The sequence below is a fragment of the Apis florea genome, unplaced genomic scaffold, assembly GCF_048593485.1.
Source record: "Apis florea isolate Af1SG1 unplaced genomic scaffold, ASM4859348v1 contig_2495_pilon, whole genome shotgun sequence".
NCBI lineage: Eukaryota > Metazoa > Arthropoda > Insecta > Hymenoptera > Apidae > Apis > Apis florea.
The window spans coordinates 2,867,374-2,882,087 of NW_028256595.1; the positions used below are offsets into that span (position 1 = coordinate 2,867,374).

Below are 14,714 nucleotides of genomic sequence, written 5' to 3' on the forward strand. Positions count from 1 at the left end.
CGGGCAGAAAGGAGGGCGGTTTTCGTGGCCGAGGCGAGGCCCGCTCTTTCTGTCAGGTGCAGGGTTAGGTAGGCTGGGTAGGCTGCATAGCCGGTCGTTTCTCTCTTCCCGTAGGTTTCATGGTTTGTAAATATTACCTGCCACGATACGTCTGCCGAGTTTATGCTTGGCTTGGTTGCCGCGTAACCGAGAGCCGTGTGATACGGGGAGGGGGGAGGAGAGAGAGGGATGTATGGCAAGGCTGGAAACCCGCGCTGGAGGCAGAGAAAGAGGGTGGAAGGCAGAGGCGAACTCACCGAGTTTTTACCCCATTCTGGAGTCTGAGTGCCTCGCTCCGCTGACTCTCGAAACGGGTTGCACAGCCGGGTCCTACACACACCACCACCGCATTTTCCTTTCCACCCCTGCCTCTTTCGCCACCACCACCACCACCACCACCACCACCACCGCCTCCTCCTTTTCCACCGACTATAACCCCCTCCCCTCCCTTCTAACCCGTCTTTTTCTCCGGCATCGGTTTCTCGTTCTGCGTCCTTGCTTCACCCTCTTTCAACCCTCTGCTCTCTTGCCAACCTTTCAGCCGGGACCATCGACTTACGCGGAACGTTAGTTCATGGCCGGATTGGGACAGCTTCGAGATTTCGCGTCGAGATACCACCGCGATCCTTTCCTCCGAACTTCCTTCCTTCACCTCGAAACCTCTCTATCGATTTGCAAATTTTTCTTGCCTCGATGTTGCCTACCTACCAGTAATAAGGGAAGGTGGAGAGAGAGAAGAGAAGGTAGCGGGTTTGCTACTAGGGCAATCGACGAAATCGGCGAATCTTTCCATCTTCGAACACGAACGATGATTCTACCTTGCCTCGATATGGATGTCAGTCGTGAAAGAGGAGCGTTCGTTTTTTTTCCTTCTTCTTCTCATTTCGACTCTGGTTAAATAGAAATATAATCAAACCAGGGATATCAAACAGGCTCTTTCCTCGCGAGCTCTTTATCTCGACGGGGACGGTACTCGCGCCATCCATTTGCTTGGTAAGGTAATTAATACAAGCCTGCGTGCAAGAACGCGGATTCGTCACATTTGTTTTGTCTCTCCTCCCTCAGCCCCTTCCTCATCTTTCAATTTTCATTCATACGTCATCTTTTCAAAAAGCTCGCGCGAACCTATTGAGAGGCGGCGAGGAGGGGGGGAGGAGACGATCCTTCCTGCTATCGAGATTTTTCTTTTTTCTTTTTTTTTTTTTTTAATTAAGAGTCGAGCTCCGCTTCATTTCGAGTCCGTCACGCTTTTTTTTTATCCGGCTTTCAACCGTGAAAGTTGATTCCGCGGCGACGCGGGTATCAACATCTTGTACTCGCACCCGCACAAAGCCTCTCCCCGGATTTAATTCCGAGGTATCGCCGCCCTCCATTTTGCCTTACACCCTCGCCGCGCCACTTAACAACCTTTTTTTTTTGTTTTCTTTCTTTTCTTCCTCTCCTCCTCTCTTTCTCTCTCCTTTTTTCTTTTTTTTTTTTTTCGCCTTTCCACCACTCGTGTCCTTAGCAAGCTTCTAGCGCGTAGACAATTATGTCGAGCGCAGACTGGCTTCAGGAACGGATTCGTGCCACGAAGAGAATACCTCGAATCGATATTACGAGATTTTTCGTGCAAACGTTGGGACGCGTCTGTTTTTTTGTTTTTTTTTTTTTTTTTTTTATATTTGTTTTAACATTGTTTCGAGAGGGAGATTTCATATATTGGAAATTGGGAGAATTATTTTATCGCGTTATATTCGTTTAAACGTTTGCGTTCTTGCATCGAATTGGATTTGATATTCCATCGATTTCTTTTTTTTTCTTTTTTTCGACGCATGAAATATAATTTAATTATGCCTCGTAAATTTAATTTAGACGGAAATATGCAATTGATTATGGAAATATATAAAAAAAAAAAATACAATTTCAAATTATGTATCGCGATATGTATCCAATTTTAAAGTGAAAATTGTTAATTATTAGCGGTAAAAGGTAATTCGTATTGCATGGAAAATGGAACTTGAACGTATCGGAACGTATCGGAAAAATTACACGGCACGATTCCCTAGGAATCTAGGGGGGAGAAAAATGTTAGAAAGACCAATCTTCCCCACGCACAAGACCACCAGGGTGGTACACCGGTGGTTACGTTTCCCATAGGGTGGGAAAATGGAATAATATATACATTGGCTGGCCGGTGTTAACGTTATGTTATCATAATTATATTAAACAAACATCACGCGGTATTCGAGCTCCCCTCCCCCCGGTTTCGAGAATTCCGAGGTTGAGAGAATTTCGCGTGTCTGTTCCCGTTCCTCTGCACCTCTGTTCGAGGTCAACATTCTTAGGCGACGTGTACAACGCAGATATATTCAGAGTTTCGTATCGATTCGCCGAGATAATTTAGTCTTTTTTTTTTTTTTTTGCCCGGTGTGAAACGTCGATAAAAGTGGCGAATTTGGTCACCTGTTCGTTTCTATTAAAAATGGATCGTTATTCGTTGGGGGTGAAGCGTGGTGGTGGTAGGAAAGAGGGGAGGGAAGAAAAAATATTCGCTCCGATCTCCCTGTCCTCGTCAGCCTCGGGCGGAAGACGAATTTGTCGAATTTTCCATCGAGCCCCGAGTTTCGTAATGAAATAACGAAATCGCGCGCGGCTTCCGCCGTTTAATTGATACGTCATGAATTTATGAGGGATGTATCGGGGATGGTGCGTGCCTACGTATGAAGCCCCGGTTAATGAAGCTCCGTTTAACGTTATTACGTTTACCAAAGTTCGGTTATCGACGCTCCATATTGCACGGCCCCCCTAACAATGAAACTCAACTGTTCGTTCATTAGCGTCGGAATAAAGCGATCGTTGCCGATTCATCTGATTTTCTCTTTACTTTGTTACAAAAAAAAAAAAAGAAAAAAGAAAGAAAGAAAAGGAAGAAAAAATGCGCAACGAAAATCGATAAGAAATGGAAAGTTGGAGAAAAACGAAAATATTTCTTCGTCTCTCGCGTTTTTTTTTCCTTTTTTTTTTTTTTTTTTTTTTTTTCTAGCCAACTACGCGAGGTTTTTCAGAGGTTTCTCAAGCGCGACGAATCCGCCCCTGTCGGAGCTCCACGCTTTCGAGACGCTCTTTTTTCGAGCGGCTGTGTTGTTTGCGTGTTTCAGTGGTGAATCAGCGTTACGATCCGGAAGTGCAATGTCCCGGCGGTTTCCTCGGCAACAACGTGCTTATGCGATGCAACGTGCCCAGTTTCGTTCGCGATCACGTCACCATCACGTCTTGGCTTCAGGAGCCGTCTTTCAACATCTACCCCTCCACGATGGGAGGTGAGCGAGCACACAATCTTCAACTTTTATCCTCTAACGACGCTCGCTCATAAATAAGAATGAGAAGAGGGATGAATACTCGCGAGAGAGAGAGAGAGAGAGATATCGACCCTTTATTCCAGGATCGAATTCGACGGGGATAAAAATTGGATCACGGAGTGGAAATGGAGATGATTTTCGTGGAATGTTTGGGGAAGAAAGATCGAAAAACCGGTCTTGCGAGTATCTCCTCCTTGAGATGTAACTTGGAGAGGATTCGAAGCGGGTCAACGTCACGTATCCCCCAGATTACGGTATCTCTCGATTTCTAGCCTCGTTTCGCGAGACAGACCACCCTCTTCCATTCGATTCCGACTCGGTGGAAATTCGTGGACTCGCGACTCGAAAAGAAAAGCGAAGAAAGAGAAAACGTAGGTTTTTCTCGAGGACATAATTGGCGATCGCCAAACGTGCGCGAATCGCGGCAAACTTTTCACTGCATGAAACGTTAACGAAACTTGATTAATTATCAAGAAGTTGGATAGCGGCGTGGCTCTGAATGTGTTGGCTAATAAAGCGAAGCCGGATCTGTTAATACACTCATCGATCGGGGCAAGACGATCGATAATAGGCGACCAAAGTTTCGTCGTCGGGTTCGAAGTTGAACGAACTCGCGGTTGAAATGGTGGAAAAGCGAGAATTATTATCATTATTGTTGTTATTATCGTTCCTTGGGAATTTGAACTTGAAAATCTCGGGAGTTGTATAATCGAATTAAATTTCAATTCCGAATTTATAACGGAAATGAAAGTTGAAGCTAATTCCCAGCTACTCCGTAACTGTCGGACGAAATATACCCGGCGTGATTTCTCTCCCCTCCGCAGATGGGAAATACCACATGCTCTCGAGCGGGGAGCTGATGATATTGAACATCACGCGGGAGGACGCGGAAAGGACTTATCGGTGCAGGACGCATCACCGTTTGACGCAGGAAACGGTGGTCAGCAGCAACGTCGGCAGACTTCAATTGACCGGTGAGTACGCGTTAAAATTTCGCGGCCTATAAGATAACGATCGCGATCGAAAATTCATCCAACCGATCGATGCGGATGCGAATTAATGTCATTGTCGTGTTTTACATTCATCCAGATTTTATTCGAGACGATATTTCGAGATCAACGTTCTTGAGAGAACGTTTTAAAGATATACTCTCTCTCGTTTTACGCAATAATAATAATTGTGGAGTAAACGGCTCAAGATGCAGATGCTCGGTTTATTAACAAACGGGATCATGGGGGATGTAACGCGAGTTGAATATTTTTCCTCCTTCCCTTACGAAGCGAAGCTCGGCAAACAGTGGAGAAAGGGAGGAGAGAAGAAGGAAAACGATATTTCCTGTCCGTTAACACACTTTCTTCCCTCTTCTCTTTCTCTCTCCTCGAAAGCTTGCGCGCCTTCCCTCCAAGCTTCGTCAGTTAACCTGACTAATAAAGTTTTAACGTGGGGCGAAGAGCATAGAAGGAGGAGGAGGAGGAGATTTTTAGCGCGAGGAGGATACTATTAATAAGACTATCGAAAGAGGAGGAGGAGGAGGAGGAGGAGGAGGCATCGTTCTTGGAAGGATCCCATCGGCGCTGGGGAAAAGAACTTTCGCCTTTTATCGCCTCGAGAGAATGGCGAGAGGATACTCGTGAACGGAAACTTATTATTGCAGCCGGATGCGATATTTACAAATTTCTCGCGAGGACCGTTGAATATTTATGAGCCGGTTACCCTCGGCCGGGAGAGCGTCAGATGCTTTTGGATCTCTTTCCCCTCTCCTCCTTTCCCTCCGGATCGTTTATCGAGGCCACGGAGATCCAGGCCGTCGAGCTCCTCCAAACGCCCGAATCTGTAATTGGACAAACGGTTAGACCGCGGCTGTTTCTCACCCGATGCTTCCTTCCACTCTTCTTCTTCTTTCCCTCCTTAACGTGGGAAGGCACGGGTGGTTATTAAATTTTTTTTCAATAACAAAGTGGGGCAAGGCGGGCAGAAGAGAAACGGGACGCTAACCGTTGCGGGACATTCTCTCGACCTTTTTTTTCTTCTTTTTTTTTTTTTTTTTTTTTCCTCGTACTGAACTGAGCGCCATCGGTGGACTCTGGAGTTTCGCCCGATTTCGATTAAACGTTGGCGCTTCGTACGCGATTATTATTATCGTTGGGGAAACGTGGTTGGAAAAGAGGGAAGAGGCTGGCAGAGAAATAATCGAGGGAATTTTTCGGGTTCCCCCACTCTCTTTTCCGTTTCACTCTTCTTTTCTTTATCGCTTGAATATTCAAACGTCTCGTGGATAAATCTGTAAGGGGATAAACAGGTGGGATTTTGTATTATTCTCGGATTTCAAGGTTCGAGATTCCCTCGCGTCAAAATGCGAACCCCGTGTCTTTGTTGTGCAAAGATCGGCGCGATAAACTCGTCTCTTTCGTCGTCTTCCGATTCGATCTCGCGATCGATCGTGGAAGCGCGGGAAAAAGAGGTTGAACGCCGAGTTGAGGTCGTACGGATCCGATTAAACGCCTTATTTCGCGTCAATCACCGCCGATAACGCTATGGGATCAAAGATTGTTCCTTTAAACGGAATGAAAAAAAGTGGAAGGATTATTCGATTGCAATATGAACGAACAATCAATACATACAATAATTAAAACGATCTATTCGATCGCGCGTTACTACACGATTAGTCGAATCACTCCGTGTAAAAAAAAAAAAAAAGAAGAAGCACAAAAAGGGAGAAAAAGAGGGAAAATGTCTGCGGATTCGAAAAATCCGTAAATCTCCGCGACACGCGATATCCCAGTCCCTCGATTTCGCGTCGAAGGGTTTAACGAGGCATCGGATGATCGAGGCCCGATCAAAGCAAAAATTCTCTCAGGCCGGGCGTAATTGGCAGGAGGAGGGGTCTGTGGCGAGGCCCGCGATCGAGAGCAGAGTCTGAAAAGGTTTCCTCGAGTCTCTGGCATCGCTTGTTACCGAGGCGAGTTGTAACGCGTGCTTTGGTTCCGCGCCCGGCCACTGCGGAGGAAAGGGAGGAGTATAGGGGCGGAAAGGAGGCGAAAGCGGAGAGAAGGAGGAGAAGAAGAAGCGGAAAGGGGGAGAAATCTCCACTCGAGCCGGGCTAACTAATGATGCTTCTCTTCGCATGCCTCGCCTAACCCTTCAACAGATTCGTGTTGAAGCTTCAGACGTGCCTGTACACGATGCGTGAGAAGAAGAAGAAGAAGAAGAAGAAGAAACGGGCAAGACATTCTTCGTTACCGCTTTTCCCCTGGCACGTACCAAGCGTCATAATTCATTTCCTATACGCATTATTCGCATTTTTCCTCCATTCCTTCCTTTACTTCCTTCCTTTTCTCTCTTTTTCTCTCTTCCATCGTTTCTCGATCGTTGACTTCCTGTATATATATATATGGATCTGTCGTTCAGTCGATAAGTCCGCGCAGGTATGACGGGGAATAATTAATACACCGGCGGCTTAATTGTGAGCCATGGATACGCCGCGTAATCAAGTCGAAGGTAAACGAAAGTGCGCTGAAAATTGGGATAAGCGAGTTACGTTTTATTATTTTTTCCAATCGATTCCGTACCGAAATTTTTATTTATGTTTAATCATAAAAATTATTGCTCGTGCACCGACGGATGGACAACAAAACCTCGGCGAAAATGTGTTAAATGCTAGGAAAAATGTCTCGATGCGATGCAAGATTGAACGCGATTCGCGATTTGTGGAATATATTCGCGTAAACTTGATTCTGTGCTTGGATTCTATCGTGGATGTTTAACCGAAACATGGTTCGGATACCCGTAGGTGTTCTCAACTACAGTAACAATCTCTACGTATCTCTCAATAGCGGTACGTGAGAGAGAACATCGGATCGGGTATAAAAGAAACCCGAAGGTTCCAAATGTTCAGAGAAAGACGAGAGAGAGAGAGAAGGCGAATGGTATTTAACGGTTACACGTTGATAGAGGAAAATTCGGAACAGAGCGTGGTGAATCGATGGCCGGCGGGTTTATTTGCGAATCGTGCATCTCTGCGGAGATTCCGCTTTAATGGAAGCGAGAGAGGGGTCGTAGGCGATCGTTTATCGCGATCGACGAACGTCCCCACGAGATATATCCCGAAACTGGGTGATGTTTACCTGGCGGGATCCCGGCCTGGATGGAAACTGGCCGAACAGGATGGAAAATTCCCGCGTAACAATTGTTTAGAATTTCTAAATAAACACCGCACCGCGTTCTACTGTGCAGAACGCTGTGCAAACGATGATTACCTCTAACCGGATTGCAAATTATTATTAGTCCGGTGCAGCGCACACAGGTCTCGGAAACGATACGCAGAAGCGCGTAATTGTTGCCTTTGCGTTGTTCAAGATTTGTTTACAACAATCGGTTCCTCGTTTAACCCGCCCTCCCCTCCACGCTCACTCGTTGTATTTCTGCGCGAAACGGTTTAATTTACGAAAAATGATAATAATAATAATAATAACGAAACGATTCGACCGGAATAATTTATAGTTTGCCCGTTCCATTCTTTTTTTTTGTACAACGAGAATCGGGAACGAAGAACAGAATTTGGATTATCGGGGAGAGGCATGGAGGAGGGAGATGTATAACAGGGAAGAGATAATAAAAGCGAACGAGTGGAAAGAGATTTTATCGTCGTTTTAGTTGCTCCATCCAGTGTTTCCGGTTCGCGGTAATCATTGTGCGTAGGTAAACGAGCGAAATTCGCCAAGTTCAAAATTATTCGAGACGTAACTCACGCGAAACTTTATTACAGACTGTAATTTTTCTAAGGGCGGACTGCCGTTGTGATCGTCGAAGCGTTCCTCGCTTCTGGCGGGAGCGCGATAATTCCTCGAACGTTTTCACTTCTTTTCTCTCTCTCTCTCTCTCTCTCTCTTTCTCGACTCGTTATATTTGTCGTATCATACTCCTCGAAATCTCTCGCGAACGAATCGAGAGAACGAGAATTTTTCAACGAAAAGCGAACTACTCGATTGAATTTTTTCCGTGACAGAGAATCGGAAGGAGAAGCTTTTGAAGCTTGGCGGGAAAAAAACGAGCAGCTGCTCTATTCTTTACACGTATTCCATCCACGTATAATACAACAAGTTGACCGGGTTTGGCGGTTGGATAGAATTTATGCTAAGCGCGCTTACGTACTTGCCAACTTAATAACGAAGTTGCAGAGTGTGCCCGATCGTTTGCATATTCCCGGACAATCGTCGGGGATCCCCCTCTTCGTTTCGAACACGATGGTAAATTAACATCGAAAACTCCAGAGATACACCATTTTTCCGGGATAACGAGCAAACTTTTCACAATTATCCTTCGCCATAGCTGGAAATTTTCGTCCGAACGGTCACGCGTGTCTAGCGAAATAATCCCATTGAAATCGTGTAGGCTGCTGTGCTATCTCTGATCGATTTTCATAAAAAAAAAAAAAAATCTCGCACGGACAGGCACGCATTTTACGCGCTTTTAATCGCGTCGTCGCGCGGATAAGAATCTACCCCTTTTAATTTCGGGAGTTGCAAGTTTTCGCGCCAATATCTTGTTTCCATCGGGTGGATATCGCGACGTGACACGATTGCGGGTAATGCAACAACAAACGGTTAATTCGTGGCGCTCGATCGCCACGAAAAACGTTGGGAAACAGTTATCACGCGTGGATCGATGCCGCGTGTCACTCGGTTGTAAAAGCTGCGAAACATGCGGACAGATCGGGTGGTAGTTCGGTTGGATTTCGAGAGAAATAGCGAGCGGAGGAAGAGGGTTAATGGCGCGATCTCGATCCGCGAAAAACGTTCCGCTTTAATTACGCGGGCCCCTCGTTTTCATTGCAAATACACTATCTCCGTTTTGTTGTAATATTCATTGCCGCATTATTACGATGTCGTTTCGCCCGACTTCCCCGCTAACGCTCTCGGTTCCTCTTTACCGGTCGCGTTCCAACCGACGCTAATTACGGGAATATCTGTTGATGAAATCTTAACGGTGCGAACGGGTTAATTGGCATAATTTCATCGACACGTCGCCTCGATAAATAAATATCGAGAAGCGAAATTGTCGGCGTGCAGCGACGAGATATGTACACCGGTTATCTGTCCCTTTACGGTACGCCACGTCCGCTATCTCCGACCATAATTCCCCATTAAATGCGTTGCCTTGACGCGTTCCTTCCCCCCTCTTTTTCTCCTTCCTTCCCTTCGTCCTCTCATTTTTCTTCCCCTCCCCTTCTATATGCCTCGCCACGAAGAACCTTTGTTCCCCCGTTCCTTTTTCAGCCGACGGCTATTTATATATGATACGCCGCGGAAAACATTTCCCGTATATCATGGAACAAACTTACATGAACTCGTCCTGAGGGAGGAGGAGGAGGAGGAGGAGGGCCTTTCTTCGGTCTTGCCGCAAACTAACCCACCGTGTTTCATCGTGTGTTACGTACGTGTGCAAGGGAGAAGATCCGGCCGGGCGATCTCGCGCAGGATGTATTTCCACCGTCGTTTCCTTCCCTCTCTTTTGTTAAATCTTCACCGATATTGTCGCTATCAATTTTCCAAACAATGTAATCCAATACTTTCCCTCCCCGCTTTTTCCACCTTATTTTCCACGTATCGTATTTTCCACGCTTCTCGAGACGAGCGCGTCCCGCGAGAGGAAGAGAGAGAGAGAGAGGAACGACACGTAACGATCGTCGTTAAAGAGAATTTCATTTCGTAATATACAGCGGTTGGCTTTTAATCCCCCAGCCCCTCCTCTCCCTTCTTCGTTTTATTAAACTCGACCTCCTTGGTCTTTCCGTTCGCAGCATCAGCACCATCCTCCTTCACCTCGTTTCTCCCCCTGCAGGAATATATTTCCCGTCGCGGGGAAAAACTTGGTCCAACTTGGTCCCTCGTCGGCGAGGGATGTAGGGCCGAGTCGAAGGAATAAGCTTTGTTCCAGGGGGAGAATATCGCCAGAAATTATCACCTCCCTTTATATCGTCCCGAGAAATTTCACGAGAATTTTGTTGGAAATTTTATCTTTTCCAGCAGCGGGAGCGGCGGCGGCGGCGGCGGCTCGTCCACGGAAGAGATACACATATATGAATACGTTTCTCGATCGTTTCACGCGTAGTTTCCACCCCCCCTTCCCTCCCCCCTCGCTATCATTACAGGATTTATCCTTTCTGGGTTTTTCTGGTTGCAGAGATACGCAGCACCATGCCGCCGATGATAAACGAGAAGGTGGTTTATACGTCTGCGCGGCTGAAAGACACCGTCGTGATACCGTGCGTCGCTTACGGGAATCCAACCCCCGCAAACAGGTAAGAACCAACGTCACCAACGGGATACGCGTTGTACGTGTGTGCACGAATTTGTAGCTTTTCGCATCGGCCCTCGTAAACTTCCCCCTGCCTACCCTACTATCGGCGCTCCCACGAAACTTCTGGAAAAAAGGGAAGTGACGACGCGACGAGTGCTGATCCTCGGGATTTCGCGAGAACGCGTGACGCGCATCGATCCCGCAACGTTTACGACCCGGTTTCGAATCTGTCGTCGTTCCAGGGGGAGGCGGTTCGGTTCGCTTTCTCCTAGCATCTTGTTTCACTTATCTTGATTACAGGATAGAGAGCCGCTTTTATCGAGACGAGTTATTGATCCCTTTCGTTGAACAAAGTCTCGTTTAATTCCAAGAACTTAACTTTTTCTTCCATTCTTTCCTTCCTTCTTTCTTTCTTTCTCGAAGTTGAAAGTGTGTCGTTCGGGAAAAAGGAAAAGAAAAGAAAGGGAAGACGTTTGGTTTAGAAACGATTAGATGCGATGATGATTAGAATCGGACGATTCGTATCGAATAGCAAGCGTCGAAGCTTTGACCGAGTTGAATGCACCACCCTATTCGACGAGGGTTCAACAAAAGGATTCCGGTGTGTTCCGTAATTGCCGACTTTCGCGGAGGAACTCGAGTACGATTCACTTACGTGGCAAACAGTTTCCCGATACAACGAGGTTGGGGGAAGTTTAATTGGCTCGGCGGCTGGAGAGGAGAGGAGGCTTTCCCCTCCGTTGAAAAATATTTCGCTCCAAGTTGGTCGTCCACTCGCCTCCTTTGGAGAGGGTAAGCTTCCTAGCGAGAAAGGTTTAAAATATCGCGACACACCCCATCTCGCTCCTCTCTTCTCAAATTGCTTTCTCTCTTCCGTTTCCTCCCTCGAGTAAACGGATGTTCCGCCGCGCAATTAACCGGTAAACGACCATTTACTTTTCGCCGTGGTCGAGGCTTGCGTTACGCTTGCCTCGCGGAGCGCGACACGCAGACGGCTAAATTGAAGATAGCTGTTTGGATTAACACGACGTCTCCGGTCACGGATTTCGCTTTGCCGACCACCACTTCCGGATTTAAAATTCCTTTAAAAATCGTTGATGATTCAATTCTCTTCCGCCGTATTGAAAAGTAAAAATTTCAATTTCCACGTATTATGAGAGATCCGTCTCTTCGTTTTCGAATACGAGGCTGAAGGAACGCTTATTTCGAGAGGAGTCTCGCGATGGAAAGGGTTCTTCCGTTGAGAAGAAAAGCCGCGTTTGTTTCGTCGCGTGGTGGTGATGGTGATTGGGTTTCAGGATTTTCACGATTTCGTTTGAAAAGGGTTGTAGCGAGGTCGTAGCGAATGATAATAATAAACGACGTCGAAGGAAACGAGGCGCGGAATCTACGTGTTTCTCTTGCATTAATGCTAATTTCGAACATGACCGTGTGTTATTTCGACCGCGAAAAGCGAGACGCGCGTTAAAAGAATAGCTTTCCCCCCCCAAAAAAGAGATGAAAGGAAATCCGCAAGAAAGAGAAGAAAGAAAGTTTGATGGTTTTTGAAGGAGTTGGAATTAGAGAGGCATGGATTGGTCTTTCGCGGTGATGTAACGGGTTTAAATTAAATTGAAAAGAAACAGGCGTGAAACCGGATGAAAATGGTTCGTTTATTCTCGTTACTCGGCCGATATCGATGAAGATTCGCTTCTTCCTTGCACGATTCCTCGCGAGTTATGAACTCTGAAAATTCGGACTCCTCTCTTTCTCTCTCCTCATCGCGACGAATCCAATAAACTCGAGCGTGTACAAGAAACGAAACCACGGGTACATACAACAGGGAATCGTGGAATCGGGGACAAAGGGAAAGCGGGGAATAAAGGAAAGCCTAGATGAATTTTCTTTTCGTTGATCGTTTCGTTTCCCATGCGGATTCGAGTGCTCGCGAAGATGGAAAAGGATAGAAATAAGGGATGGAAAGGGGTGCAATGGCAAAGGGATCGCGTATTAATGTATTTATTATTCGAGCTCGAAACGAAAGGAGGAAACGACCTCTTCAGCGGTTTCATGCACATGCGCTCCTCTTCGATCTCGACAGGATTATTAAAACGTGTCTTTTTTCTTCCCTTCATACCGGCGCAGACGTGTAATCGAGATTTCTCGTATCCTACCGTTCCAAGATTATATTATCTCGAATCGTGACGTGGGCAAAATTTACAGGTCTCGACCTTCGCAGGATCGTTACAATAGCGATACACACGCGCATTGTGTCGGGGTATGCAAATTCGCGGAAGGTACAAACAACGAGATATCGGTTTATTACCAGTTTCCTCCCTCCCAGATGTTTGACATCGGAGTAATCAATCCCCCATTGACCGATATTAGGATCGATAGCCGCGAGAAACGAGACGAGTATATCGCCGCCTTCCAAGGAATTTCTCCATCCGTGGATAATAATCGATTAGCGGGAGAAAGCGGGGAGATAGAGAAAGAGGGAGACAGGAGTGATACGCATGACCGTGTGTGGATGTCGGGGATGCGGCAAGGTGAGGCCGTTCCAAGGTACATAGACGCGAGGCGCTTAGTGTGGGTAGCGCAAACAAACCGACCGCTGATTACAGAGACTGCTTCTGACAGCCCATCAAATATTCCGCATTTACGTCGACGTCACCGAGTATTCCGTGCTTGTGTTCACCGTCTCCTTCTCTCGCCTCTGGATCTTCGTCCTCTGTCCCGCCGCCTCTTCCGTTCGCTTGACTGAGTTGACGGAGGAGAGGCTGCAGCCATAGGGGGATAAGAGAGAGAGAGAGAGAGAGAAGGAGGGGAGGCGGCAAAGGATAAGCAAAAGGATCGGAGGGAGACGGATAAACGAGGAGAGGGAGCGCGCTCGATCCCTACCTCTGCTCACCTATCTTTCCTTCCCTCCGCCAATTTCCCTCCGTAAATTCGATTATCTATAGGTATACTCCTCGACCGTGTCTCGTCCTCCGCCTCGAGTCTGCCAGAGTCCGACGACTCTTCGACAACCTCATCGGCGTCCTTCCGCGAGCCCACCGTGCCGCCTCCACCGTATACACACGCGTGCAGGTCAATCACCGGCCGAAGAAGAAGTAGGTAGTAGAGGGAGGAAGATCGTTTTTGGACCGAGCAGTAGGAGGAGTAGTACTACACGTTCCCCAGGGATGCTACCTTAACACCGAGATTGGATAGGCTGGAAAATATTCGAGATCCCGGACGGTAAAGACGTCGCGGATTCTCCAACTTTTTTTTCCCCCCCACGTTTTTCGGACGATGCTCGAATGATTTTGCGAGGCTAGAGATAAGGGGTGGTGCAAAAGTAAGTTTCCAAGAATAATATTTATCGGAGGGGGGCAACGCAAAGGCAAATGGTCGAATCGCGGCCGCTTAAGGGAACAAAATCAATAGAGGCCGCGACGAAAACTTTATTTTCCAAGCTCGGCTCGGTAAATATTGACGCGGCCGTTCGCGCGCGTTTCAACGCAACGCAAATGTTTCCCTTCGTTTTGCACATCGCTGCGAGCAATCGTCTGAAATGTCGCCACGGGGAGGGAGGGGCGTATTAATAACGCGGTGGTTAATTTTAGGACAGGTTTAAAAACGGGATAGTTCTCCGAGATCGAAGTTGGCTCTGTGTTCGAGCGGCGTGTTGGCGGGGTCAAAGGTCGCGCGTGCCCGCCGAACATCGATTCGATTATCCGTTCCCGTCTCCCGTATTTTCACCATTTTCGGGGATTTCGCGTATATGGTGGTGGCCCGCTAGAAACGCTCTCTCTCTCTCTCTCTCTCTCTCTCTCTCTCCGTTCGTCCATCCCCTTTATTTAAAGATCCGCCGGTATTAACGATTTCTCTGTGTATCCGATGCACCGCGGAACCGCAGTTTATCCATCCGCTTGTTCGAGCGCGAGCACGTTTTGAAAACGTGCCAGGGAGGGTTCCGCGCGTAGACACGGAAAAGGGGGAGAGAAAAAGCGGAAAAGGAGAAGGAGGAAAGGGAGGAGGGCACAATTCACGGCCGTGTGCGTTGCGTGTGCA

General features: G+C 47.2%; 1 protein-coding gene across 2 annotated transcripts in view; it reads left to right on the plus strand.

Annotated features, from left to right (window-relative positions):
- Positions 1-14,714, plus strand: part of LOC100868024 (cell adhesion molecule Dscam2) — a 111,635-nt gene that overhangs the window by 49,991 nt on the left and 46,930 nt on the right. For both annotated transcript variants that reach the window (XM_086906440.1, XM_086906441.1), the window contains exons 3-5: positions 3,180-3,341; positions 4,205-4,354; positions 10,563-10,680. In XM_086906440.1, coding sequence (XP_086762566.1) covers positions 3,180-3,341; positions 4,205-4,354; positions 10,563-10,680 — 430 coding nt within the window. The remainder of the gene's footprint in view (positions 1-3,179; positions 3,342-4,204; positions 4,355-10,562; positions 10,681-14,714) is intronic.